This window comes from Cricetulus griseus, chromosome 4, assembly GCF_003668045.3.
Source record: "Cricetulus griseus strain 17A/GY chromosome 4, alternate assembly CriGri-PICRH-1.0, whole genome shotgun sequence".
NCBI classification, from domain to species: domain Eukaryota; kingdom Metazoa; phylum Chordata; class Mammalia; order Rodentia; family Cricetidae; genus Cricetulus; species Cricetulus griseus.
In genome coordinates, this window is record NC_048597.1 from 209336406 (window position 1) to 209364380 (window position 27975).

General features: G+C 46.0%; 1 protein-coding gene and 1 pseudogene across 3 annotated transcripts in view; one reads left to right on the plus strand and one right to left on the minus strand.

Moving 5' to 3' along the window:
* The window catches only part of Pccb (propionyl-CoA carboxylase subunit beta), a 55900-nt gene extending 38477 nt beyond the window's left edge, over positions 1–17423 (minus strand). The window contains exons 1-5 of one of the 3 annotated variants that reach the window (XM_027414301.2): positions 17208–17423; positions 14787–14906; positions 13083–13151; positions 9892–9948; positions 5258–5371 (exon numbers count right to left, since the gene is read on the minus strand). In XM_027414301.2, the coding sequence (XP_027270102.1) occupies positions 5258–5371; positions 9892–9948; positions 13083–13151; positions 14787–14906; positions 17208–17390 (543 nt within the window). In that variant the 5' untranslated portion in view covers positions 17391–17423. Of the gene's footprint in view, positions 1–5257; positions 5372–9891; positions 9949–13082; positions 13152–14786; positions 14907–16599; positions 16777–17207 lie in introns of those variants that run through there. The other 2 variants (XM_027414300.2, XM_027414302.1) reach the window with 2 other exon arrangements.
* A 1508-nt stretch (positions 17424–18931) lies between these two features.
* On the plus strand, positions 18932–19437 carry LOC113839419 (annotated as a pseudogene).
* The last annotated feature ends 8538 nt before the right edge of the window (positions 19438–27975 follow it).

Genomic DNA, 27975 nt, shown 5'->3' on the forward strand with positions numbered 1-27975 from the left:
CTACCTGTGAAGAAATGTTTATGATTAAAAAAAAAAAAACTGCTAAGCAAGCCAGGAATGGTGGCTCATGCTTTTAACCCCAGCACTTGGGAAGCTGAGGCAGGAGGATTATGCTACAAGTTCTACATCATGAACAGCCTGAGCTACATAGTGAGCCCAGGCTAGTCTGAGTTACACCGAAAGACCCTGTCTCCCACCTACCTCCAGGGGGCAGGGCTAAATACTAAATAAGATTAAGATACCTGAAACTCCAGAATTTTTAATTAAGGCTTTCACCAGTCCCTTATGAGCTCAGGAAGGAAATAACAGGAGACAGCAACCCAAATCCTCAAGAAGCAATTGAGATCACAAAAAAAAATGGTTACCCTGTGATTAAAAACCAAATGCTGGAGGCTGGGGAGATGGCTCAGTGGGTAACTGCAAACACGAGAACCAGAACTCAGATTTCCAGGACCCAAAGTCAGGCAGAGATGCTTGAACTTCCATGGTCCCAGCACTTCTACTGCAAGATGGGAGGCAGAGGCAGGGGGATTCCCACAAGCTCATGGGGCCAGCTACCTTGGAATACACAGGAGGGAGCAACAAGACACTGGCTCAAAACAAGGTGGAAAGCAAGGACTAACACCTAGGGCTGTATTCTGACCTCCAGGTCACCATGGATATATACAACTGCCCACAAGCACACACACACACACACACACACACACACACACACACACACACACACACACACAATACTGAATAAAGTTCTCTTAACTTGGGACTCAACCGATGGCTCAGCAGTTAGAGCATATGCTGAATTCAGATCACAGTACCTACATCAAGAGACTTACAACAGCCTATAACTCAAGCTCCTGGGGGCTCTTCCAAGCTTTCATAATTAATAAGAAATCTCTGTATTGTTATTTGCAGGCTGGCGATCCAAAGATAGTCCGACCACAAAGCTTGCTACATTACACCACCTTCTGGCCTCCATAGGCACCTATATACCCAAGGCAGACTCAGATACACACATCCTTAAAAATGTTTTTAAAAATTAACAAAATAAAGTAATAATTATAACACTGCATTTGGGCTTATAACTTGATACACACACACACACACACACACACACACACACACACACACACACACACACACACAGAGGAGAAAAGGGAAGTTAAAGCCAAGTCATTGTCTTACCACAATTAATATGGAAATAGATTCTGATGAGGGCTGGTGAGATAACTCAGTGAGTAAAGGCACTTGCCATGAAGCAGACTATTTAAATTCCATCCTCAGGACACACATGATGGACAAACAGAAGTGATGCCCATAGGCTGGCCTCTGACCTCCATATGTGTGTACACACTCGCACAAATAAATGTAATGATTTTTTAAATAGTTTGTGTTGAGATATTTATTGCAACCTAGAAGCAATCACTGAACACTCAGTGCTGGAGGTTAATGTGAGCAAAATACAATGATATACATGTAGGAAAATATTTTAAGCTAGGTGTGATGGGATACTCAGTACTTGGGAGATGACGGCCAGAGGTTTGGGAGTTCTAGGCTAGCCTAGGCTACATAAGGCCATGTCAGGTCTGGGGTAGCAGGAAGGAGGAGGAGAAACAACTATTATTTTTATGCATACTTATTTTGTTGCTGTTGTTGCTTTTGATTTTTCAAACAGGGTTTCTCTGTGTAGTCCTAGAACCACTCTGTAGACCAGACTGACCTCTAACTCACAGAGATCTGCCTACTTCTGAGCGCTGGTATTAAAAGCATGAACACTACCACCCAGCTTTTTTTTTTTTTTTTTTTTTTGGTTTTTCGAGACAGGGTTTCTCTGTGTAGCTTTGGAGCCTATCCTGACACTCGCTCTAGAGACCAGGCTAGCCTCGAACTCACAGAGATCCGAATGCCTCTGCCTCCCGAGTGCTGGGATTAAAGGCGTGCGCCACCAACGCCCAGCCAGCTCTTATTTTTTAATTAAGTTTTCTTTAATACATTTTTAAAAAATTAGGCAGGCATGGTGGTAGAGCATGCCTATAATCCCAAAATTCTGGAAGCTGAGACAGGAAGATTAGGAGTTTGAAGCCAACCTAGGCAATTTAACAAGGCCTTGTCCCTCCTCACCCCAAGAAGAAAGAAAGGAACGTGGAGAAATTTTAAAAGTACACTAAAAAATATTCAACATAGGAACTATGGGCTTGGGATATGGTTCTCTTGTTGGTGTAAAATGGTTTGTTTTTGAGATGGATCTCACTAGTCTCAAACTCAGGGGTGCAAATGATCCAACTAGTTGGAAATGACAGTACGCGCTACAGGACACAGCAAGTGTTATCACAGAAGACAGAAGAGAAAGCTTTGGGAAACCATGAATGAAATAACTTCAGCCACAGGACTGTTGGAAAAAGCTATTTTGGAACTCTGGAGTCTAGTCAAACACTTGGAGGATCAAGAAGGAAGAAGTTGGTAAATCTCACATGACTAGCTGCTGTCTTCCCCAGTCATAACAAACAGTCAGGATGCGACAACCCATATACCTGCTGTGGCTAGTTAGCACTAAAGGACGGGCAACAAAGACCTCAGCCTCAACTTAGGGCTGTGTTTTCTCTTTTGAGGATCTGGGCATCCATACTAAGTAAGCACTCTACCACTGTGCACTTCTCCAGTCAGGGTTTGTGTTTCACTACTGACTGCTACTTCTGAAGGCTGCAGGCCCAGAACAGAAGCAGTCCTCCTTTCAATTCTGATGGACTCAGTTTCCCTATTATAAGGGAAAAGGACACCTTGTTCCCCACCCTTGCCCATTTTGAGATCTAAGAACATCTTTTTTGTTTTGTTCTTTTTCGAGACAGAATTTCTCTGTGTAACAGCCCTGGTAATCCTGGAACTCGCTCTGTAGACCAGGTTGGTTTCAAACTCATAGAGATCCAACTGGCCCTGCCTCCCCAGTGCTGGGGTTAAAATCATGCCTCGCCTGAATCTTGTAGAGGATCAGCTCTGGACATGCAAGAGAGGGAGTCCCTGGCACCACAACCACAGAGCAGCATGCATTTTACAAAACTAGCTTAGGAAAGTCACAGTCAGACAGATCCCACACACAAGTAAAGATCAGTAGCCCCGAAAGACTGAAAGAGCCCAATTTGTTTTTTGTTGTTGCTTGGTTTTTCGAGACAGGATTTCTCTGTGGCTTTGGAGGCTGTCCTGGAACTAACTCTTGTAAACCAGGCTTGAACTCACAGAGATCTGCCTGCCTCTGCTAGGATCAAAGGTGTGCACCACCACCACCCGGCTAAGAACCCAATTTGTAAGTTACCAGAAAACCAGGCATGGCAGTAGTGGTGCCATTTGAAAGAAAATGGCTCTCAAAGGGAGTGGCACTATTAGGATGTGTGGCCTTGTTGGAGGAAGTGTGTCACTGTGGAGACGGGCTTTGAGATCTCATATATGCTTATGCCACACCCAGTGAGACAAACCACTTCCTGTTGCCTCTGAGTCAAGATGTAAGGACTCTCAGCTCTAGCACCACGTCTGCCTCTCATCATGATGATAATGGACTAAACCTCTGAACTGTAAGCCACCCCAATTAAATGTTTTTCCTATATAAGAGTTGCTGTGGTCATGATGTCTCTTCACAGCAACAGAAATCCTAAGACCATGCATGTCTACCATCCAGCACTTGGGAGGCAGAAGCCATCCTCAGCTACATAATAAGTTTGAGGCCAGCCTGGGCTACATGAGACCCTGCCTCAAAGGAGAAAAACAGTTACTAGACAGAATACTTTGAATTTCTACTATTCAACAACAAACTACACATCATAAAACAAACAAACAGTGCAGCCATTCTTGGGGAAAACTAAACAAACCATAGGAAACCCACACATTGAAATTAGTCATAGGTACTACAGCAGCTGTCCTAAATATGTTCAATGGGCTAAATAATAATACTAAACATGAGAAAAGAATGCCAGGTGGTGGTAGAGCAAGCCTTTAATCCCAACACTTGGGAGGCAGAGGCATCGGATCTCAGTGAGTTCAAGGCCAGCCTGGTCTTACAGAGCGAGTTCCAGGACAGCCAGGACTCTTACACAGAGAAACCCTGTCTCCAAAAAAAAAAAAAAAAAAGAAAAGAAAAGAAAAGAAAAAAGAAATTATAAAACAAACAAGCAGAAATTCTAGAGGATAAATGAAATGAAACACTCATTAGATGGTTCTGTGGCAGATTTAATCACAGGAAACAATGAATCAGGGGACCTGAATATAAAACCACTAACAAGTTACCCATGTTGAGGAAATGAAAATACGAACTTCCCCGATATGATGGAAGACACCAATGTTCACATCCAAGTTCAACAAACTCCAAAGAAGGATAAACTCAAAGACATCCCACAGAGACGCATTACAGTCAAACTGTGAAGTTCCAGCACAGGAGGGAGGCAGAAAGCAGGGCGGCACAGCTCCCTTCTGACAAGGTATCCCAGTAAGACAAACAATCAAGCCCAGAAGGCAGCAGGACATAGTTCAAGTGTTTGAAGAAAAACCTGTCAGCCAAGAATTAACATCAAGCAAAGCCAAACTTCAAGGACAGACAAAAGTTGGGTAACTTCTCAAGAAACATAGGTGCACTTACAACTTAGAGTATCTCACACACAAATGTCCTGATGGATCATGAAGGGCAGTGACCAAGGACAGGACATTTGTCACCCTAGAGAGGAAGGAGGATAGCCCCGGGCTGACTGGAAACTGTGTCTCTCTTGTCTCTATCAGACTGCCATTCCTGTCTCTGTCATGATAACAGTTCAGAGTCAAATAATGCAGGCATCTGGGATGATGTTCTCCAAGGGTCTCTGAAGAGATTCCTTCTTTGTATTACTGTTAAAACTTTGTATAATAATCTGTAATGCTAAATAAAAAGAGTACTTTAAAAAGATTCTAATCCAAGCAAACCAGTTTACTTTACCATTTCTTATCGTGTCTCTTTTGCTTTAAAAGAAGAGAGGAGGAAGAAAAAAGAAAACATTTCCAAGTACTTTCTCCTCATGAATGACTTTGAACTAATTATTTATCCAACAACTGGCTCTCTATCAAGAAAAAAGAGCAGGCTCTCAGCCATTCTGGCCTGTCATCCATCCCCTCCCCATTCCACCCGAAGTGGCAGTGACACTGGAAGACACTCAGAGGCAGGATGGGACAGAGGACAATGTAGAGAGAGAGACAGGCACCAGAACACACTTACAGAAGTCACATTATTAATGAGTTTCTTTCTCACCAGGAAGATGTCTGCGTAGCCAGCCAAGGACTCCACTCCCTCCTGGATCCGGGCGCCCCCAGAGTCATTCAGTCCAATCACTGGAGCCCCCACTCTTATGGCCTGGTCCATGATCTAAAACGGCATGGAAAATCTCATGAGTCACCTGCTCTGGTTACCAAAACCAGCAATGACAAAATGTCTTGTTGGCTTGGTGGGTGAAAGTGTCACCAGACTGAGGGCACACAGCCTGTGGCCCAACAAGCCAGGCCCAGCCACCCTTCCTCAATGAGCCCATTAATGGAACCAAATGAATAGTGAAAAGCAGAAAGGGGAAGTTTATCAATGTGACCACACAAGGAGGACAATGGGATCCAGGATCCATGCCCCCACCAAAGCCATCTTTAGGGGTCCTGGCATGAGGAGGTATGCATAATTGAACAGTACCCTAAGGTGTGGTCCCTGTCCCCCACTCATCTCCTCATCTCTCCTACAAGGTCACAGACAGGCTGGGAATCTTTCTTCAGGGGACAAATTGCTCCTCTGGACTCCTCAGGGCTTCCACATTTCTCTCCCAGCAGCAGATCCCTGGAGAAGTTTTCATTTCTTGGAGTCCATTCTTTCAACAGTCCAGTAGCTGAAGAGGGGAGCATGGTGCCTCTTTAGACTAGTGTCCTCAACTTTCCTAATGCTGTGACCCTTTAATACCATTCCTCATGCCGTGGTGACTCCCGACCATAAAATGAGTGAGTTGCTACTTCATTTTGCCACTGTTATGAATCATGTATATATCTGATATGCAGGATATCTGATATGTGACCCTCAAAGGGGCTGTGACCCTCAGGTTGAGAACTGCTGCTTTAGAACATTCATCCCAGTCAGGCAGGCCAGTCACAAAATCACTTAGCACACAAGCCCGGTGAGACCCAAGTTAGATCCCTAACAGCCCACTATGTGAGGTAAGAACCAGCTCCTAAAAGTTGTGCTATCCCTACACACACAGGCTAACACACCTCACACCTATTCTATGTGTGTGTGTGTGTGTATGTGTATATATATATATATATGTGTGTGTATTTGTGTGTATGTTTGTGTATATATGTATGTGTATGTGAACACGCGTGTGTATGCGTGTGTGCGCACACGCGTCCTAGAAAAAGTTTCCCCTGTACTTTTCCAAACAGGAATCAGTACCTTGATTTCAACCCCCATAATGCCTGGATATCTTATGTAAGATGAAGAAACAGCTACCTAACAAAAACCACAGGTCTTGCATTGTTAGAGGGTAAGAGGCTCAGAGTGCCATGCCTGGGCTATGACTTTCTTCAATGGCCACTTTTATTCCCAGTGACTCCTAAGAAATAACAAGTGGCAGACAGAATGGAACAGAAGTCTGTTTATGAAGGTGCACACGGGCCCATATATTAACCTGAGGCCAGTCCACTGTGACAGATTTTCCTCCGGGTTAGCAGTTCTGACAGCTCATGTACAACACCCCTACATAGTTTACAAAGCACACTAACTTCCATCATCTAAAATTCTCCAGACCAACCATAATAGGATTACTCCTCAGATCATCTCAACCTAGCAGGGTTATGTCTCGTGACCTTTTCTTATTTGGTTGACATCTGGGGTTCTGCTTGTGTTCATGTTTCTTCATCGGCAGAATTAGAATCGACTCCAAGGTCTGCACACATTGGGCAAGTATTGTATCACAGAGCTGTAAACTCAGTCCTCTATAGTGTTTTTAAATACTTTCATGAAGGGGCTTAAGAGATGGCTCAGTGGTTAAGAGCACTTGCTCTTGCAAAAGACCTCCCATTGAGTTTCTAGAATCCACATGGTGACTCACAACCATCTCTAACTCCAGTTCTAAAGAATGCAACACCCTCTTTTCTGGCCTCTGTGGACACCAGGTACACATAGTACACAGACATACATATAGGCAAACACTTAAGCACATAAAATAAAATAAATTAAGTGTTACTATAAATCTTTCTGCCAAAAGCCGCCTGAGCCCCACCGCCATGTGTGTGCTTTACGCCAGCCACCTGCCCGAGTTAGGCCCAAATGAATACACAGAAACTTGTATTAGGTTCAAAGCTGCTTGGCCAATGACTAGGATTCCTCATCTGTTAGCTCAGTCTTAACTATCATAAACCTATATATTTTATAAGACTTATCTTATTGGACGCCTTATTGGTGTCCCTCCTTGTCGGTGAATCACATTGTAGCACTGGAGGAGGCGAACGGGAAAGAGGGCCCTTCCTGTTTCTCTTTCGCTTAAATATGAGTCTCCTTGCTATGTTACTTCCTGCCTGGATCAGCACTTCTCTACTACATTTCCCAGAATCCTCTTTGACTCCTAGTTCCGTCTAACTTGCTTTCTCATTGGCCAAACAGTATTTTATTCAATAATCAATAAGATAAACATACACAGTAGTACATTCCCCATCAATTAAGTCCTTTAAAAAAAATAGTCATACAATCTTTGTTCTGATCTTTACATTTTAGCACCTAGACTCTGCCTAGATCTGAAATTCTTTTCTTGGTATTCACAGGATCTCAAGGTGGCTGTGAACAGATATGTGGTTGTGATGGTTTCAATGTAATTGGCCCCCATAATCTCATAGGGAGGGTCACTATTAGGAAGTGTGGCTTTGTCGGGGTGGGTATGGCCTTGTTGGAGGAAGTGTGTCACTGTGGGGGCGGGCTTTGAGGTTTCCTATGCTAAGAATACCCAGAGAGTCAGTCAACTTCCTGTTGCCTGCAAGAGGCAGGACTCTCAGCTATTCCTCCAGCACTGCCATGATGATATTGAACTAAGCCTCTGAAACTGTCAGCCACAACCTCAGTTAAATGCTTTCCTTTATAAGAGTTGCTATGGTCATGGTGTCTCTTCACGGCAATAGAAACCCTAAGTTCAAGACAGTGGTCTATGAACTTGAGTTGGAAAAAGGTGACATTTTTACCTGTACTAGCTCTAACTGATATCTAACTCTCCGTCCTTCACTTATGAACACACACATATGCCTTTGCCATTAATAGAAAATAGAAGCTTCTTTCGAATTAAAGTTGCTGAGATCCAGGAGAGTGTTTACTTGAGCCTCCTCTTAATTGTACCAGTTATAAGATTCACTACTAAATCTTATTTATTATTTAATGTATTAATAAGAACATATATTAACAATAACTTCAGGTCTAGGCAGACAGTCCATGTGCTAAAATGTAAAGAGCAGGATAGAGATTGTATAGTGGCACATGCCTTATATCCCAGCACTGTGGAGGCACAGGCAGGAGGATCTCTGAGTTTGAGGCCAGTCTGGTCTACAGAGTGAGTTCTAGGACAGCCAGAGCTGCACAGAGAAACCTTGTCTCAATACTAATAATAAGTATACATAATACAATGTTCTTTTGAATGCTCTCAATCCTCACAGGCAGAGGCCAGAGTCCTCCTCGATCACCCGAAATCTTATTTTTTGAGACAGGATCTCTCCATGAACCCAATGCTCACTGTTCTGACTAGGCCCGCTGGTCAGCAAGCTGCCAGAATCTGACTATTCCCCAAAACTGGGGTTACAGGCACATGTAGTCAGGCTTGGCTTTTATGCTAGTGCTGGGGATTTGAACTCAGGGCCTTTTGTTTCTGCACTGTTAGACCCCTGGAAAACTCAGGCTTCCAGAGTCTTAGCCCAGGACCTCAGTCACCCCAATCACCAGGCAGATTCGAAAGCTTGCTGCAAACTGCATGAGGCTTTATTGTTGTTTAACGAGCTAACCCCACGTTAGCTCAGGTCTTTCACCCACCCACCATGGCAGATGGCTAGCAAAGACAGCTCAAAGGGGCTGCATAGAGATCTTATAGGGCAGTGTAAGGGGAGTGTCTAGGGGTACACACAGGCTCAGGATTGTTGTGCCTCCAGGCTTGGAGGGCTTGCCCTGTGTTGATTGGCCAACTGGTTGTTATGGCCCATAGGCACTCCCAGGGTGGTTGCTATGCTCTGGGCATCATTGCTGTGCACTTGTCCATAAAGCACACCCAGAGCCATAAAGCATAGCGCCACCAGCTAACTTCTGATTGGTTCCTTGCCACAAGGCAGGCACCTAACCTCTAGTGACCAAGGCAAGGTCAGAAAAGCATGTGTTTGGCTGTTATGGCTGCCGAGAGGGGCAGGCATCTGACCTTAGTGACTAAGACAAGATCATGGCAAGCATGTGTTACTGTCATGGCTGCCAAAATGGGGAGCTGGTCCCTTCAGCACCAGGTACTCATACCCACTGAGCCATCTCTCCAGCCCTCAAGCCTTGTAATCGTAGATGCTATTTTATGCATGGAGAAATGTTCACATATGTAATCCCAGCACTTGGGCAGGAGAAAGTAGGACCAGGAGCTAAGGAAAGATGGGCAGGGTGAAGAGAAGAACAGAACAGAACAAAACCTGCGTGGGTTTAGACTTTACCAGGGTCAAGGATAGTTAAAAAAAATTTTAAAAAAGTTTAAAAAATGAACTAAGACTCCCTCCAGTCAGTACCACATCTTGTACAAATGTGCAATTCCTCGTACCCAGCTCAGTTCACTGCACCCCCAGAACACTCAGTGTGTGCTACATAAACTGATGGAAGTACTGGGTTTATTTTCAGTATTAAATACTTACTTTGCAGATCTTTTGGGCATGTGCTCCTGACAGGCTGCCTCCAAAAACTGTAAAATCCTGAAAAAAAAAAAAAAAAAAAAAAAAAAGAAATGATAGACCCCCGAAAACTCAAGTGTCCGGGGTCCCAGGCCACGTTCGCGGTCACCCCAATCACCAGGCGGATTCGAGAGCTTGCTGCAAACTGCACAAGGCTTTATTGTAATTTAACAAGCTAACCCCATGTTAGCTCGGGTCTTTCACCCACCCACCATGGCAGATGGCTAGCAAAGACAGCTCAAAGGGGCTGCATAGAGATCTTATAGGGCAGTGTAAGGGGAGTGTCTAGGGGTACACACAGGCTCAGGATTGTTGTGCCTCCAGTCTTGGAGGGCTTGCCCTGTGTTGATTGACCAACTGGTTGTTATGGCCCATAGGCACTCCCAGGGTGGTTGCTATGCTCTGGGCATCATTGCTGTGCACTTGTCCATAAAGCACACCCAGAGCCATAAAGCATAGCGCCACCAGCTAACTTCTGATTGGTTCCTTGTCACGAGACAGGCATCTGACTTCTAAGTGACCAAGGCAGGTTTATGGCAAGCACATGTTCGGCTGTTATGGCTGCCAAAAGGGAAGTCGGTTTCTTCAAAACCAGCAAGTAAAATAGAATGACAGATGAAGACCCAGTAGGAAGGAATGGGAAACTCACCATTTGCTAAGGGCATTTCAGACATTGAGAAAAAATAGAAAAGAAAAGAAAAAAAAAAAAAAAAACCTCTCATTCATAGATTATTCCCCAGGATAGTTAAGAGTTTATGTAAGATCAGGGGCAAAAGACTTAGTCTTTGCTCTACAGAAATGACTCAGAGCTCTGAGGAAATAACTCAGGCAGGGTTAACTGTTATTAAGTTCCAGGTTCTACCAGTGTCAAACAAACACTGCCATTTCCAGGTAGTATGTGGACTCTAAAAACGGAGGAGATGAAAGGCAATCTGTGGCCCTGGCCCCACCCCACCCCTGTGTCTGATACCTTCACTAGGAGTGCTTTATCTTTATAAGGATGAAGACAATAGCAGCAGCTAGCTGAGGGCAACTAAAGGGAAATGGAAGTAAACAAGGCAGAACCAAGGACAGGGGGAGGTGTTAAAATAGGAATAAACTTGTGTTAAAAGAACTCAAAGAGCTGCTCCTTCACCTTGAGAGGAGAAAGGCTATTCCTCTACAGAAACAGACATCCAGACTCAGGTCACTGGCCTTGAAAAAAGGCAAAGGGAGGTTGAAAACCAGATATTAGAAGCCTGAGTTCTGAATGAGCCCTGCTGGCTCCTCCCATCTCCATAGAGTTTGCTGTCAGCCAATGACCAAGGGAAGCAGGATACTTTTCTGGAAAAACAGAAACAACGCCCCCCCCCCAAAGAAAACCACCTGGGTTAGTATCCTGAAGAGCAGAATGAGAAGGCTGGTTCATGACACCCCAAGTCTAGTATCGAGCCTCTTTCAAATGCGGGTCTTCCCCACTCATTTCCGCAAACCTGGAATGGCTCCGTCCTCTGTGAGTCCAAAGCATTTGACAGGAGCCTCTCTCACCTGCTCTGTGGTCACCTGGTCCGCCCCATTCTCCCTACAAATTGGCAAAATGACCCTGTCCTCATCAGCTCCATCTCTTCCTCACTCTTATTTACTCCATGAGCAGAAAAGGGACCCAAAAACATGATGCATTTGAATTTCTGTAATGGCAGGCATCGTGGCTGGAAAACACCGTAGATTTCTTTGTGTCCCCCAACACACACACACACACACACACACACACACACACACACACACACACACACCAACAGGGTTTCTCTGTGTAGCCCTGGCCGTCCTGGAACTCGATCTGTAGACCAAAGACCTCAGAGTTCTCTTCTCTGCCTCTGCCTCCTGAGTGCTGGGATTAAAGGCGTGCGCCACCACCTCCCATTGTTCTATCATTTCTATGCTCCCTTCTTCTTTATTAATTTGTGTCCAAGAGCTCATAAAAATGAAAAGAAGAGTGATCTTCAACCTTTGTTGAAGACCAATAGTAGAAAAATCTGTTTTGAAACAGCACACAAAACGTCCTGTTCCTACTGCTGCTGTAACACATGAACTCAAATTCATGGGCTTTAGATGACCCTCTTTTATTCTCTTACATTCTGTGGTGCAGAAGTTCCCTCCAGGGGCCTCACTGGGTGACAACCAAGGTCAACAGGTCTGTGAGCTCTCAGGCTTTAGGGCTTTGCAGAGGGTTTACCTTTCCTAAGCCTCTAGAGGTGGCTCCCATTCCTCCTCTCATAGGGTCCTGCTGTTTTCAAAGCCCGACACAGCAAATGTAGTCCTCCTCACACTGCATTATCCTGACCTTTCTTCCAGTTTTTGTATTTTGGTTTTCTGGAGTCTTTTTTGGAGACAGGGTTTCTCTGTGTAATAGTTGGGCTGTTCTGGAACTTGCTCTGTAGACCAGACTGGCCTTGAACTCACAGAGATCTACCTGTCTCTGCCTCCTGAGCCTCTGCAGCCCAGCTTTTCTCTTCCACTTCTTAAGGACCCTTGTGATTACATTAGGCCACCCGGGTAACCCAAGCCACACTATCCTAAGGTCAATTGGTCAGAACCTTGATTCTTCTCTACCATGTCATGCAATGCATAGTGTCTGGAGATTAAGATTTGGACATACAGGGCTGGAGAGGTGGCACAGCAGTTAAGAAAACTGGCTGCTCTTCCAGAGGACCTGGGCTCCATTCCCAGCACCAACCTAGTGCCTATAACCATCTGTAACTCCAGTTCCAGGGAATTCTGATGCACTCTTCTGTCCTCCTTAGACACCAGGTATACACATGGTACAGACATATTCACAGGCAAAACACCCACACACATAAAATAGCAATGTTTCAAAAAAAACAATTTGGTATTCTGCCTACAAGGTCTTCCTCGGGTCTCAGTGTATGTCAATTTCATTTCTCTTGATGGAACTTCACAAAATGTATTGGGATACTTTTAAAAGATAAAATAAAGAAACAGAGCTCAGGGACCTGTGATTTTAAGAGTCAATTTTTTTCCACTCAGGCTGCATCTGGATCCTCCACACAGCCCCACACTATAAGGAAGACTGCATTCCCTCAAACTGTTTTCTATCACATCTTTTGTTCCTGGACCTACCTTGCAGGAAAGCCTCATTTACTGGAGTTAGGACATACCTGACTGAAGACGTAAACCAATCTTCCATTGATTCGGCCCCGTCCAGTGACCACACTATCTCCAGGAAACTACCAAAGAAAAGGAAAAATAAAGGTCAAAAAACCCAAATACTTCTTTGTTGTTGTTTTATTTGTTTCTCGAGACAGGATTTCTCTGTGTAACAATCCTGGCTGGCCTCAAACTCACAGAAATCCACTTGCCTCTGCCTCCCAAGTTCTGGGATTAAAGGCGAACACTGACACTATCCGGCCCAAATACTTCTTTATGGTGAAGGTGGCATCATGCCTTAATGAAAAACTAATAAAACACCAAATTTTCTAAGGTTGGCTTTGAAGAAGGTTCAAACTAAAAATCAAAGTGGGGTCTAGTCCCCAGCACACCAAAATGAATAAATAAAAATTTTAAAAGAAAGGTAATGTAACTATGAGGTTCCCAGGGCCACCGCTGCACTTATTTTGAGAGGAACACATAAGGAAATACAGCAGATCTGGGCATAGTGACATATGCCTGGAATCCCAGGCAAAACTAAGAAGGGAGAATGATTATAAGTTTGAGGCCAGCCTCTGCTACACAGTAAGACCCTCGTCAAGAAAGAGTAAGCTTGCACAGCAGTTTCTCCACCGTCACACATCCCTACTCAAATTTACCCTGTTTTATGGAAACTCAGACATCCATGTGCCCACAATGGTTTGGATAGAGCCTGCCGAGTTTACACCTTTGCTCACAGTCAGTAGATATGCAGAAAACTGGACCAAAGGGAATCCAAAGAGTTCTATAAACCCATGAAAACCAATCTGGCTTCACTGACCTCAAAGATTTAGAGGTGCCAGGTGTATTTGATGCATGCCTATGATCCCAGCACTCAGGAGGGTAAGGCCAAGGGGACTATGAGTTCAGGGCCAGCCTGGGATACACAGAGTTCTAGGACAGCCTATGTGACAAAGTCAGGCAAATTGAAAAAATAAACAATAAAAACAGCTAAACATAAGCCAGACAGGGTGGCTCATGCCTTTAATCCTAGCACTTGGGAGGCAGAGGAAGATGGATCTCTGAGTTCGATGCCAGCCTGGTTTATAGAGCCAGGGTTGTTATACAGGGAAACCGTGTCTGGAAAAACATAGCAAAAAAAAAAACAAAAACATGAGCTAGAGAGATGGCTCAGAGGTGAAGAGCACTGACTGCTCTTCCAGAGGTCCTGAGTTCAATTTCCAGCAACTACATAATGGCTCACAACCATCCGTTATGAGATCTGGTGCTGTCTTCTGATGTGCAGATATACATGGAAGCAGAATGTTGTATACATAATAAATAAATAAAATCTAAAAACAAAAAACAAAAAACACCTAAACATAAGGCTCAAACTTAAGTCGTATCAAAAGCAACAACGAGCCTGTATTTAGACTAGGGCCTGGTTCTCTGAACCCGTCTGAATGATCCTCTCATGATCCTCCTTCCAAACTTGTCAGTCTGTATGATGAGAAATGGAACCCACAACCAGTGCCCCGAAACTGGACCTGAGCTACACTGCAGGGGGTATCAATAGCCACCCACCCTCATCTGCAGGCAAAGGTGAAGCTAGGAGAGGACCAGAAGGTCCCTCAGTGCTTCTCCAGTGTAACTGTATCGACTCTTTGCTCTGGGGAAAAGAACAGCAAGCCATGGGAAGGAAGTGTTCACACCACCACTGGAACAAATAAAGATACCTTATTCTTATCAGCAGCCATTCCGAAGTCGGCGCATCTGTGCTCCACAAACATGTCACTCTCCACGAAGCTGCCAGGGTCTAGCAGGAGACTGATCCGCTCCCTGGCAGTTAGCTTTCCCTACAACAAAAGATCAGTTGGTGATGTCATCAGAGACCAAGTTAAGGATGGTAAGATGTCTTAGCAGGAAGGTCAAGGGCACAGGTTTTGCCTCTTTGCCCCAGTGTAAAAGGCTCCATTCTGTCTGCTCTGCCCAAAGTAGACAGGGAACAGCAAAGCAAACAGTGCTGGGGAGTTTTTTAAAGGGAGAGTTTCTCGGGTTGGAGGGCATTTGCTTTAAAGACAGAAAGAATGGCTGGAGAAACAGTTCAGCTAGTAGAGGGCTTGTCCAGCATGTGCAAAAGTTCTGGGTTAGATTCCCAGTACCACCCAGGAGTATTTTCTTTGGTTTTAAGATAGGGTTGCACTCAGCCCAGGTTGGCCTTGAATTTTCTAAGTAGCCAATGATGACCTTGAACTTCTGATCCCTCTGCTACCTCCCCAGCTCTGGGATTACAGGCATTCACTACCATAGGCAGTCTGTCTCTCTTCAAACAAACTCCCCAGCACTCTTCAAACAAACTCCCTGCTTTGGGAGGCCTTGGCTCTGCCAGCTACAGTGTCTTTAAGCAGGTTTTCCCACTTAGGATAGAAGAAGAGAAAGCCCCTCTGAAGGCAGAGGAGAATCCAATAGTGCCTCAGGGTGGAGGCTGAGAGCTGGAGGGAGGAGTTGTGCCTGGTTTAAGTGTGCCTTTAACTCTCTGACCCTCAATAAGCCTGCTTTGGTTTCCTCCCTCCTCAATGATTGATATAGTCCTTAGCCCACTGTGCCAAAAAAAGAAAAAAAAGAAAAGAGAAAAAAGAAAACACACACACACACACACACACACACATATATATACAGTAAATGACAAACAACCCTTGAAATTAATTATTTTAGGAAAGTAATAAAAGCCAATGAGGTCGTGGAAAACAAATTTACTTTGGGGGTAAAAAAACCTAACAACCATGGATACAGATAGTGATAGATTTCAAAATATTCATACTTTCTGTTCCACTTGTAGGTAATCTGTCTTATGGAACTAATGAAAAACTTGCTTAATGAGAGCACAAATTGGCCTCCCAAGAGAATGGGCTCTGAGAGCCATGGGCCAAGTCTCTTGGAAGGAATTGAGCAACAGGCCTCAAGAGAAGTGACAGGCTTTCCCAGGACACCAAGGGAGTGAAAGAAAGAGAGCACTGCTCAATACAAACCCTTCAACCACATCTACATTCCTAAGTGTCAAAAAGGAATTGTCCTTGGGCCTTTTTCAATGAATCAACATTTGACCTAGATTTAAGATCCAACATTAAACCTTTAACCCCAGCACTAGGCAGGCAGATCTCTGTGAGTTCGAGGCCAGCCTGGTCTACAGCGTGAGTTCCAGAACATCCAGAGCTGTTGTTACACAGAGAAACCCTGTCTTGAAAAACCAAAACCAAGACCAAAACAAACAAAAGTCCCAGCTTTTCAACACTTGAGTAAGACCTGTGTGCCCTTCACATGGAGCGCTTTCCTTAGGCACTTCCTGCTAACTCTCCTGTCTGGACTCAGGCATGAGTCAAGGAAGTCTTGCTTCAGGTCTAGGGTCACTTCCTCCAGCTTGTTTCTTCTGTTGCTAAACGGCCTCCCCAGATAATCTCTTAAATTCAACTATGATTCTCGCCTTGACTGCCCACTCCAGCCAGACTGCAGACTAGCTTGAGAGTTTATAAAAGTCCACCTGCTTCCTACCCAGTAGGTCGACACATGGCAAAACTCTCCACAGGCCCACTTGACTTGCTCAGCCACGGGTAGCACAAGGTCCCTACCCGCACGGAGACCTTCACCCCAGGTTAATGTGAATGTAACCAAGCTATGTCTAATACTTCGAGCCTTGGTTTTACTGCTTTCCATTGTGGAAGGGAAAAAAAAAACTGTTACAACTCTTTCAGACTGCACGAGAATAGTCGGGTCTTTTTAAATTGAGAGCCTATTGCCGATTAGTGAAGCAATCTTATTCTAAGAAGATGTGGGAGACATTTCTCTGTTTAAGATGATTTCTAGAGACTAACTTTCCCAAAAGTTCATAGCTGCTAAGCAGAGCGCGGATGGAGACCGTTCAGATCCATCCATGCATCCAATCGACGCCCACCACCACCCGGGGGCCCTGGCTAAGCTCACAGATGCTCATCCTAGCTTTCTGACTCCCCAGGGGTCCCCAGGTTCTCCAGGTGAAAGTTCTCGCCGCGCCCCTCCCAGGCACCGCGCCTATTGGCTGAGAGGCCGTGGGCGCCGCGGGCCCGGCGCACCCTGATAGGTCGCGGGCGGAGGGGGCGGGACGCGCTGGCGACCCGACTCACTCGCTTGTGCTGCGCGTCGATGCGGCGCTGGCCTCCGCCCAGCAGCGCGGCACGGCGCTTGTTGTCGATGCGATCGTTTACTGCGACCGGCTGGCTACAAAAACTGCGGGTCGTGGTGCGGAGGCCGCAGCTGAGAACCCTGAGCCTTGCTGCAGCCGCCACCGCCCCAACCGCCGCCGCCATTTTTACTCTGCCAGCGTGCCACACGGGCCAACGCACCTGAGGACGCATGCGCGGGAAGCGTGGGGCCCTAGCCGCTCTGCGCCTGCGCGCCGTCTCTGGGCGCAGAGGTCCTGGCAGCTGCGAGCATTGTGCTCCAGGCCCAAGGAGGTCATGCTGGGCTGTACCGGGAAATGCCTGCCTCTCAGATCTGGGCCTGTGTGGCTGCACAGAACAGGGACTTAATCCCTCGCTCTGCATTAGCCATCTAGACCCCAGGCTTTGTAGACCCACTCTCCGCCAAAATGAATAGACAATAAGCTTTAACCTGCCTTTACCAAATGCTGTGCCAGATTTTGCTTTTACAACTTAGCTATGCAATAATTTATATCCAGATTTCACAAGCACAATAAGTAGGCTTGACCAGGCTGTGGTGGCGCACGCCTTTAATCCCAGCACTTGGGAGGCAGAGGCAAGGGGATCTCTAGTGGATTCCAGGCCAGGCTGCTCTACAAAAAGAGCTCCAGGACAGACTCCAAAGCTACACAGAGAAGCCCTGTCTCAAAAAGCAAACAAACAAAAAGGAGGCTCGACATGGAACCAAGACTTAAATGTTTTGTGAGCTAGGTATTGGGTTCCAGAGTCTTGTGAGACAGTCTTAAAAGGGAGGGGAGCTGGGGCGTTGCTTGGTTCAGTGGCTAAAATCGTTGCCAACACGAGTATGAGGATCAGAGATGGGGTCCCCAAACTCAGTACAGCCAGAGTAACAGGAGGAGAGATCAAATAATCCCAGGAAGCTCATGGACCACCCAGCCTGCCGTATGCAGCAGCAAACGAGACCTAATCCTCACACAAAGGTAGACCATAGAGACCCTGGGTTACCCTGTGACCTACACATGTGCACACCCAAACTCTGGCACACACACACACACAGTTTTTTTGGTGTTTTTAAGTTTGTGACACTTGACACAGAATGGAGATGTAAACTTTTTCAGGGATCATTGCTTCAGGTGTATGAACCGCTGCTCAGTAGTGTTTTGCATTAGGGGAGAGAGGTTGGCCTCAACTCTCAATACAACAAAAACAGGATTTATAGGTTGGAGGTTTGAAGGATGAAAAACTAAAAGGAAACAATGAGGGTAAGGGAAAATCCAACAAACTTAAGTTGTGCTTTGCTGAAAGCAAGCCGGGGTGCTTAGATGTCAGATGTCACTTGGAGGACAATGGAGGAGGAACCTTCAAATATTGAGGATGATCACTTATCAAGGGTAGAGGATTCTGGCTTAGCCAACTTAGCAGGATTCTTGGTAAAACTACACTCTTTAAGAGAGGACCTGGGATGCCGGGCGGTGGTGGCACACACCTTTAGTCCCAGCACTCGAGAGGCATGGGCAGGTTGATCTCTGAATTTGAGACCAGTCTGGTCTACAAGAGCTAGTTCCAGGACAGCCTCCAAAGCCACAGAGAAATCCCGTCTCAGATAGAGACAGAGACACAGAGACACAGACAGAGACAGAGAGAGAAGAAGACCTGGGGCCTTTTGTGCTGACAGTCGACGGATCCGCATGAAGGCCTCCGGAACGCTTCGGTAGTACAAGGTGGTCAGGCGCTGCTTGCTCACCCTGAAGGGCCACACACCACCACTATACCAAATGCGCATCTTCGCACCTAACCATGTGGTGGCCAAGTCCCACTCTGGCATTTCATGTGGCAGCTGAAGAAGATGAAGAAGTCATCTGGGGAGATAGTGTATTGTGGACAGGTGTTTGAGAAATCACCACTGCGTGGCTATGACTCCCGCAGTGACACACATAACATGTACCCAGAGTACCGGGACCTGACCTCTGCTGGCACTGTCACACAGTGCTACCGAGACATGGGTGCCCTACGCCGTGCCCGTGCATACTCCATCCAGATCATGAAGGTGGAAGAGACTGCAGCGGGCAAGTGCCGAGGGCCGGCTATCAAGCAGTTCCACGACTCCAAGATCAAGTTCCTGTTGCCCCACCATGTGTTACGGGGCCAGCACAAGCCATGCTTCACCACCAAAAAGCCTGACACCTTCTTCTAGACCCAGAAACCCACTGAATAAAACTGGAGAGAGAGACAGAGACAGAGACAGAGACAGAGACACAGAGAGAGACAGAGACAGACAGAGAGACAGACAGAGACAGAGATAGAGACAGAGAGGACCTGGGAAATCTGACCAAGGTCAGATCTATTCAAGGGGAGCTTAGTAGAGCCTGACCAGGGTTTGGTCAAGGAGAGAATCTTGTCGACACAGCAGCTGTGGCATTACTTGGGAGCAAGTAGGAAAAATAAACTGAAATGCTCAGACTCTGCCCCAGACCTACTGAATCAGAAAATGGGGGGTTTCCAGACCTTCCTTAGAAAGTGACCTTTAGTTAGTTCAGATGCTAAAAGCTAAGAATCACTGCCCTGGTGCTTTTGAAACTGAACTATTAATGCTTTTCCATTTGTTTACCCTAGTAACTGGCAGGTCTTAAAGGCAAAGTACAAGGTGCACATTCTCATTCTTAGACACACACACACAATGCCAAAGTTGATTATTAACACACACACACACACACACACACACACACCCCAGATCCACCTCACAGCCAGGACTTTCATAAAATTCAAATTCTGGCCTAAGACTTTAAAGTTAATGTCATTTTTTTTTCATTTAACTTTTGAGGCATGGTCTGACTTAGGTAGCCCTCCTTAGCTTGCCTGGAACCCATGATGTAGACCAGGTTGGCCTGAAACAGAGATGGACCTTACACAGCCTTTCAAGGACTAGGATTAAAGGTATGTACCTCCCCACATGGCTGAATAACCATTTTTCAGCTATCTGTGTGCCAAGAACTGAACTCTGAGAAAAAGCTGTGTTTCTTAGATCAAGGATTGTTTTCCTTCACATACACAGAAGTTCAATGTGCAAGGCCTGAAGTCTCCTGACTGAGCAAAGATCACCTCCATCTGTCAGACACTAATGGAAAGAGCTCTCAGCCCTGTACTTAGAACTCTGTTTTAAGGACCTTAACATCCTGGAGGGGTAGACAAGGGGCTAGCTAGCTTTGGGAGAATTTGCTATGTGTTTAAGTATGTGTGAGAAGGTAACAAGCAGGGATGTAAGAAAAAGAGGCCTGGCATGGTAGCATATACCTTTAACCCCAGCACTCAGGAGACTGGGACAGGAGGATATATGTGTGTTCAAGGCCAACCTGTCTACGAAGCAAGTTCTAAACCAGTTAGGGTTACATAGTGAGACCCTGTGTGGTAGATTGAATGTAATTGATGCCCATAATCTCATAGGGAGTGGCACTATTAGGAGGTGTGGCTTTGTTGGAGTGGGTATGGTATAAGGATTCAGGTATTAAGCTGGCCTGCCCGGGTCACCTGGCAGAATGCACTCAAGCAGTACCCTGGCCAGCCCAGGGTTCCATGACTATTAATCTGCACACAGGTGCAAAGGACCCCTTTAAAAGAAAGACCCCTGCCCACCTATGCTCTTTTCCCCTATTTCATGCTATTCCCCTAGGGCAGACAGGACTTTTCCTGTCTCCCTCTTTTCTTCCATCTTCTCTCTGCCTCTGCGTCTCTTTAACTCTTTTCTCTTTCCTTCCCCCTTTCCCTTTCTAATAAAACTTCTCACTTAAGCTCTGACTTCCTGGCTTGTTTGTCCGCCTCACTCAACCTTACCTGCCATGGAATCCGCCAAGGTTCCCCTCTGCTTTATCATAACATATGGCCTTGTTGGAGGAAGTATGTCACTGTGGGGGCAGGCTTTGAGGTTTCCTATGCTCAGGATTCTGCTCAGTGTCTCAGTCGACTTCCTGTTGCCTGCAAGATGTAGGACTCTCAGCTACTGTCTGCCTGCATGCTGCCATGCTCCCTAGCATGATGATATTATAAGCAAGCCCACCATATAATAATATATATATCCTGGCTTGTTTATATTCATATTCACACACTTGCCCTTAAACTTGGGTACATCTCCAACTTTTGGAAGAATGGTGGCAAATGAGACTGGAAACTGATAATTGAATGTGATTATGAAGGTTAGGCACAATTGAGAATTTGGAGATTGTTAGGTCTCAGAAGGCCAGAACAAATGGCTAAGGTGCCTATAAACATATTAAATCAGTTGCTGGCTGGCTCTCCCAGAATCCCTCAGTACCCGTGACTCCTCCCAACACTTCTCATCCTGCACCCTACCCTAAACCTCCCGCTCCAGGAGCTGGGTTTCTGCTTCCCTTCTCTCAGCCCGATCCTGTATATGTCAACCATTTTGACTACTCCAGACTCTTGGTCTCTTGGCCCAGGCTGCTTCTCTTGGCCTGTGGCTCCTCTCTTGCTCTACCTCTCCATCTCTCCTGTCATGGTCAGCTTACCTCTGCTGGCCATGTTCAGCCTGGACTCTCACCTCTGCCTGCTTTCTCCTTTATATCTACAATAAAAACCTTCTAGGAGTAGTCATGTCCTCCTCCTTTTATTTCATTTGTTTCATTCGGAGGTGAGGGCAGTGGTACTCCCTTGTTTTAGAGCTTCTTGAAATTTTGACTCCTGAAGCACATGCCGTGGTATGATTCTTTGACTGTCTTTGAAGATAGAAATCAGATCTTCAGCGGGCTCAACACTCTGCCCCGAACGTGGAACAATCCCTAACAGATAGGAAGCTTTCAGAATGAATTTGTGAAGTTGGCTTGATCTAACAAATAGGCAACAACTGCATGAGTCTACAGGTTTTCATTTCCTACACATGCTCTCAAGTTCTGCTCTGCCTGGGCTCCTCCAGGCAATCTACTTCTTAGTTCCTCCTTCTGACTGGCCTGGATAAGCAGGGAAGCAAACAATCTTTTTCTTTTTTCTTTTTTCTTTTCTTTTCTTTCTTTCTCTTTTCTTTCTTTCTTTCTCTCTCTCTCTCTTCTTTTTTTTTTTTTTTTGAGACAGAGTTTCTCTGTATTGCTTTGGAGGCTGTCCTAGAACTTGCTGTGTAGACCAGGCTGGCCTCGAACTCAGAGATCCACCTGCCTCTGCCTCCCTCCTGAGTTCTAGGATTAAAGGCGGGCACCACTCCACTGCCCAGCAGGAATGTTTTTCTTAACTTCAAATAATCAGTGCTTAGTTGAAAGTCAAATACAAGGGGTCTAACTATAGCTCCTTCCAGCTAGTCTTTTCTCCCTGCCCTTCTCCATTTGGTTTTAACAGTCTGGTTTGGTGGCTGAGGACAGGGGAGAATGGTGTGCTGTTGTGTCATCCCCCTCCCACTCCTGTGGCAGTGCTGGGAATCCAACTCCAAATCAAGTGATAAACTGACGGCTTCATGTCTCCATCTATGGAACATGTGTTCTGAGTTGCCCTGGAGCCTTGATTTCTGATACAGCCAGAACACAACTGCAGCTTCAGTGGTTTGTCCACAGAGGGGCGCTCTGAGAAAAAAACACAGCTACCGGGCTGGAGAGATGGCTCAGAGGTTAAGAGCACCAACTGCTCTTCCAAGGGTCCTGAGTTCAATTCCCAACAACCACATGGTGGCTCACAACCATCCGTTATGAGATCTGGTGCCCTCTTCTGGTGTGCAGATATACATGGAAGCAGAATGTTGTATACATAATAAATAAATAAAATCTTAAAAAAAAACAAAAACAAAAAAAACAAAACACAGCTACAAGGCCCACTTTTCCTCAGTTACATCTAACTCCTGTCTAACCAGTATGCCCTGTATCTGTATGAATATGGTCTCCTCTTTAGAAAGCCACCAGGATCCAACCATGGGGCTCTGAAGGGTACATGAGCCAGTCAAAGATGGTGCTGAGGGGAAGTCAGATGGGCGAGTCCTGAGATGGTTGCCAAGATTGAACCAGATGAGGTCAGGATGTTAAAGGCTCGAGCTCACTAGGTAAAGCATAGGGCGCCTAGGTGCATGATAGGCTGACCTTTAAAACCATTGGCTGTTTTCCCCACCCTGCAGTTTTTTGCTTTAAAAGATGCTTGCTGTGGGGCAATAAACGAGTTCCTGCTTGACTAGACTCCCTGATATGTCTGATTGTCTCCAGGCAAGCAGAGCACTTACCCTTCCTTGGACCCAGCTCAGCCTTCCGTGATTGGGCTAAGACCCTGCAGGGCTCTACCTCAATAACTTAGTTTCAAAAGTGTTCCTACCTCTATGGTCAGGTTGTGTTTCTACCCTCTTAATACTCTTTTTCAAGACACAGTTCTCTGTGGCTTTGGAGACTGTCCTGGAACTAGCTCTTGTAGACCAGGTTGGTCTCGAACTCACAGAGATCCATCTGTCTCTGCCTCCCGAGTGCTGGGATTAAAGGCATGCACCACCACTGCCTGGCCCTCTTGATACTTTTAACATGTGACTTTGGGGGTTAAACACGAGTTTGGGGGAGATAGATCAGCTAGTTGCAGGACCATGAGCTCCTCCTCTTCCTCTCTGTCCTACAGATCTGTACTATTTTGACACCATCTTGTTGCAAGTCCCATCTTGCAGGGAGTGGGGCTGGGAAAAGGGTTTTCCTTCCGAACACCAGCAGCTCTAGGCTTTTCTGTCCTTAGTCCCTTTTGCAGGACTGAGTGATTCCTCCATCAAGAGACAGGAGTCACCCAGCTCCATCATTAGTTTTCTTGTTTTTTGAGACAGAGAGAAAAATCTGGAGGATGTCCAGATTGGAGCTGTAGACCTAGCTCCTGCTCTAATTTTCTGATAAAAAACATAGTGGGGGTAGTTTTGTGTCACAGAATCATGGCTTAAATGTGAGAAAATACATAAAACTTAACACAATAAAGGCAAGTAGGAAGTGTTTGTTAAATTGTTGTCTAATAGATCACTCGTAGTTTCCTAAAGTAGACAATCTTTTTTTTTTTTAAGACATGATCTAAATTATCAGGAAAGCATAACTTTCTCTTTTCTTCCTTCCCTTCCATTTTTTCTCTAAGTATGCTTCCCCTTACTCTTTGGGCTTCCCCAGCAGTTTAGAACTCCTTGCTCTTTCTCTGAAGCATTTCTCCTCCATATGGCTGGTTGTCTACTGTGCCTCTGACATCCCTGCCGGCTCTTTCCTTTCTCTTCCATTCTCTCCTTTAGGCAGCTGCTGAGATTTGCAGCTGGTCTGGGTGGGGTAGGGTGGGGTGGGGTGTCCTGAGGGCTTTTACACTAATAAAATTACCCTGGACTCCTTTCCGCCAGGAACGAGAGAGCCCTCATCCAGTGGCTGATGGAAGCAGAGACAGACATCCACAGATATACCCTGAGCTGAAATCGGGAATTTAGTTGAAGAGAGAGAGGAATGAAGAGCGAAGGGGTCTGTACCAGGTTGGAGAAACCCACAGGAACAGTTGGCCTGAACAAGGGAGAGCACATCAACCCCAGATGCTGTCCAGGATGCCAGTACAGAACTGATCCAGACCCCTGAACATGGATGTCAATAAGGAGGCCTCTGCACTCCAGGGAGCCTCTGGTGGTGGATTAGTATTTTTCCTTGGTGTAAGAAGGGACTTTGAGAGCCCATCCCATGTGAAGGGATACACTCTGGCCCTGGACACATGGGGAAGGGCCCAGGACCAGCCCAGGAAGATTTGGTGGACTTTGCAGAGCCCCCCGTTGAGGGCCCTACCCTACCTGGGGAGTGGTGGATGGATGGGGTGGGGGGTAGGTTGGGGGTGAGGGAGGAGGGATGGGGGTGAGGGGAGGGAGAGGGATAAGGGACTTACATGTGAAACAAACTTGTTCCCTAACTAGAACTAATAAATAAATAAAAAAAAAAAAGTACCCTGGAGCTTCCATTTGAGCCCTTTCTTAAATTATTTTATCAATGAGACTGAGAACCCCACTCTACCCTGCGGCAGAACCTGCACATTTTGTTTCCCCCCCTAACTTCTTGAATAATAAAGGATGATATATCATCGTGTTCTAGCTAATCCGGCTTGGTTGGCGACTACCCTGAACAAGGCCGAGCGCAATGGCAAAAGAAGCAGTTAAGTGGAAGATGCATATATAGTCTTTTTCTGCAGAGAGGCCGGTGCCAAAAGGAGAATTAGGCACCCAAGAGGCAATCGTGTAGGGCAACCAAGGCAGAGAAAATGCAGAGGCAGAAAGATAAGAGAGCCCTCGGGTTGCAGTGCAAGCTTGAATTGCAGGTTAAGAGGGGAAAGTAAAGTGAATGACACCCACTCAACCCCTCCCAATCCCTTGCAGTTTTCAGGAGAGTTTAGCAAGGTTGTGGGGGAGTTTGGGCGCCAAGCGTTCCTGCTTGGGTTCAGCTGGAGCATTGGGAGGAAGGTGTGGCCCCGCATAAATTTCCAGAAAATTCCAGGGCAGCAGCTGGGCTCTCCTCAGTCGTGCTCAATGCAGTCCAGGTGTTTCTCACCCAGAAGCGCCTTGGGTGCTTAGGAGCAAGGGTGTGTGAGAGAGAGGGTTAATTATAGACAGCAGCTGTCTTCGTAGAGAGAGAACATTTTTAAGATTTTTGTTGTGCATTAATTATGCACTTCTCTCCTTGGTGTTGGGGTTTTGTTGTTTTTTATTTTTCATTTTCATAGCTGTATTTATGATTCTTGATGGAACGTGCCATTTCTTGAGATTCTTTTTTTTTTTTTATCATGAATTGCACTGTCCCTTTCATTTGAAAGTATTTCTGTGTCTTTTACTTTGGAACTCCAAAGGGTGGAGAATTTGAGCTGCTGATCTCCAAGTGGTGGTGAGCATGAACCCAGCGAAGACAGTGGCAAGGACCAGGACTCTGATGAAGCTGTTGTTTTGTTTTTTAACAGAAGAGAAAGAACAGTATTTTGAATTCTTGTTGAACTGTGTTTTCTTGACTGCTGAGATTGGGCCTCAAAAGCTCTGGTTTACTGGTGTTGGTGGTCCATGCCTTTAATCCCAGCACTCGGGAAACAGAGGCAGGTGGATCTCTGTGAGTTCGAGACCAGCCTGGTCTACAGCGCAAGTTCCAGGACAGTCAGGGCTGCACAGAGAATTCCTGTCTCAAAAACAACAACAGCAACAAAAACTCTGGCTTAAATTCCCTTAAACTATCACTAAACCCCGAGACTGGCTTTATACACACCACATACATTTACACAACATACATTTTCTGAGCCATACTGAGGAAGCCTCACCTTTGCTGGCTTTTTGGGTTCCCGGGGAAAAAATGAGAACTGGTCTTCCCTTTTTCAAAAGTCAGTTCTAGAACACTGTTCCATCCTTGTCAATCTGCTATTCAAGTTTTTGTCTGGTGTTGGTTACAACCTTTGAGCATTCCTCCAACCTCCACAGGGCACCCTCCTCTCTGAGATTCCCTCGCATGGCCGGCTTTTCCTTCTGGGCCTTCAGACACTCTGAGCCTTTGACTCCCTGGCCTCTGAATTTCCTGGCCTCCATAAGAAAGGCCTTCAACTCTGCTCCAGGTCTTCACCCACACACTGGCCTGGAACCACTAAGAGTTACAGCATTCCCAGACCTGGCACCTGGCAGTTCCCTCTACCACCTGCTTTCCTGCTCCCTTCCTTCACTCCTGTGCTGATTCTTGTCAATCCTCTCCCTGTCAATCTTTATCCCTCCCAATATAAGTGTTCCAACTCCAGAATGGAAAGATGGCTCGGTAGCTATGAGCACTTGCTGTTCTTCCAGAGGACCAGTGTTAGGCAGGTGACTCAAATGACCTGTAACTGATCCTGGGAATCCAACAGCCTCTTCTGGCCTCCACTGCACCCACACACAATAAGAAAGTGGGTGCGGTAGGTTCAACTCTTCTAACGCTACTAGCATTCTGACTCCTCTAAACCCGTTGGCTTTCCATCTAGACCACCATGGGTCAGGCCCCACCCTGTGTCACCCCTTCTTTGGGATGGCTGGGACTGTCTCACCTTTGCCCACAATTGCTGGCTGTAGTCACTTAGACCACAGCAGGTGTTTTGGTTTCTTAGGGCTGCCAAAACAGATCAGCACAAAATCAGCCCAAGGCAACAACAAACCTACCCTCTGGTAGTTCTGGAGGATGGAATCCAGGTGTCTGCAAGGGGAGCTCCTATCAAAGGTCCTAGGGAGAATCTTGCTTGCCTCTTCCATCTTCTGACAGCTCAAACACAAAACCAGTCTCCACCTCCATCTTAACAGACTTCATAACCATGATTTCTCCTTTTTCTTAGATACCAGTCATTGAATTTAGGACCCATCCTGACCCAGAATGACCTCATCTAAAGATCCCTTAAAAACAACTCTCTCTCTCTCTCTCTCTCTCTCTCTCTCTCTCTCTGTGTGTGTGTGTGTGTGTGTGTCTGTCTGTCTGTCTGTCTGTCTGTCTGTCTGTCTCTCTCTCTCTCTCTGTCTCTCTGTGTGTGTTCTCTCCTTCCTCCCCAGGGGTCCCTGGGAAGGCAGGTCATCTGGCTTAACAGCAAGCACCTTTACCCAATGAGCCATGTTACCCTCCCTTAACAATCTGCAGGGCATGGTGGCACACACCTGGAATCCAGCACTCTAGAGACTAAGACAGGATGATTGCCATGAATCCAAAACCAGCTTGGGCTTTATAGCAAGTTCCATACTTGCCTGGACTACAGTATGAGACCCTGTCTCAGAAACAACAAAATAAAAATG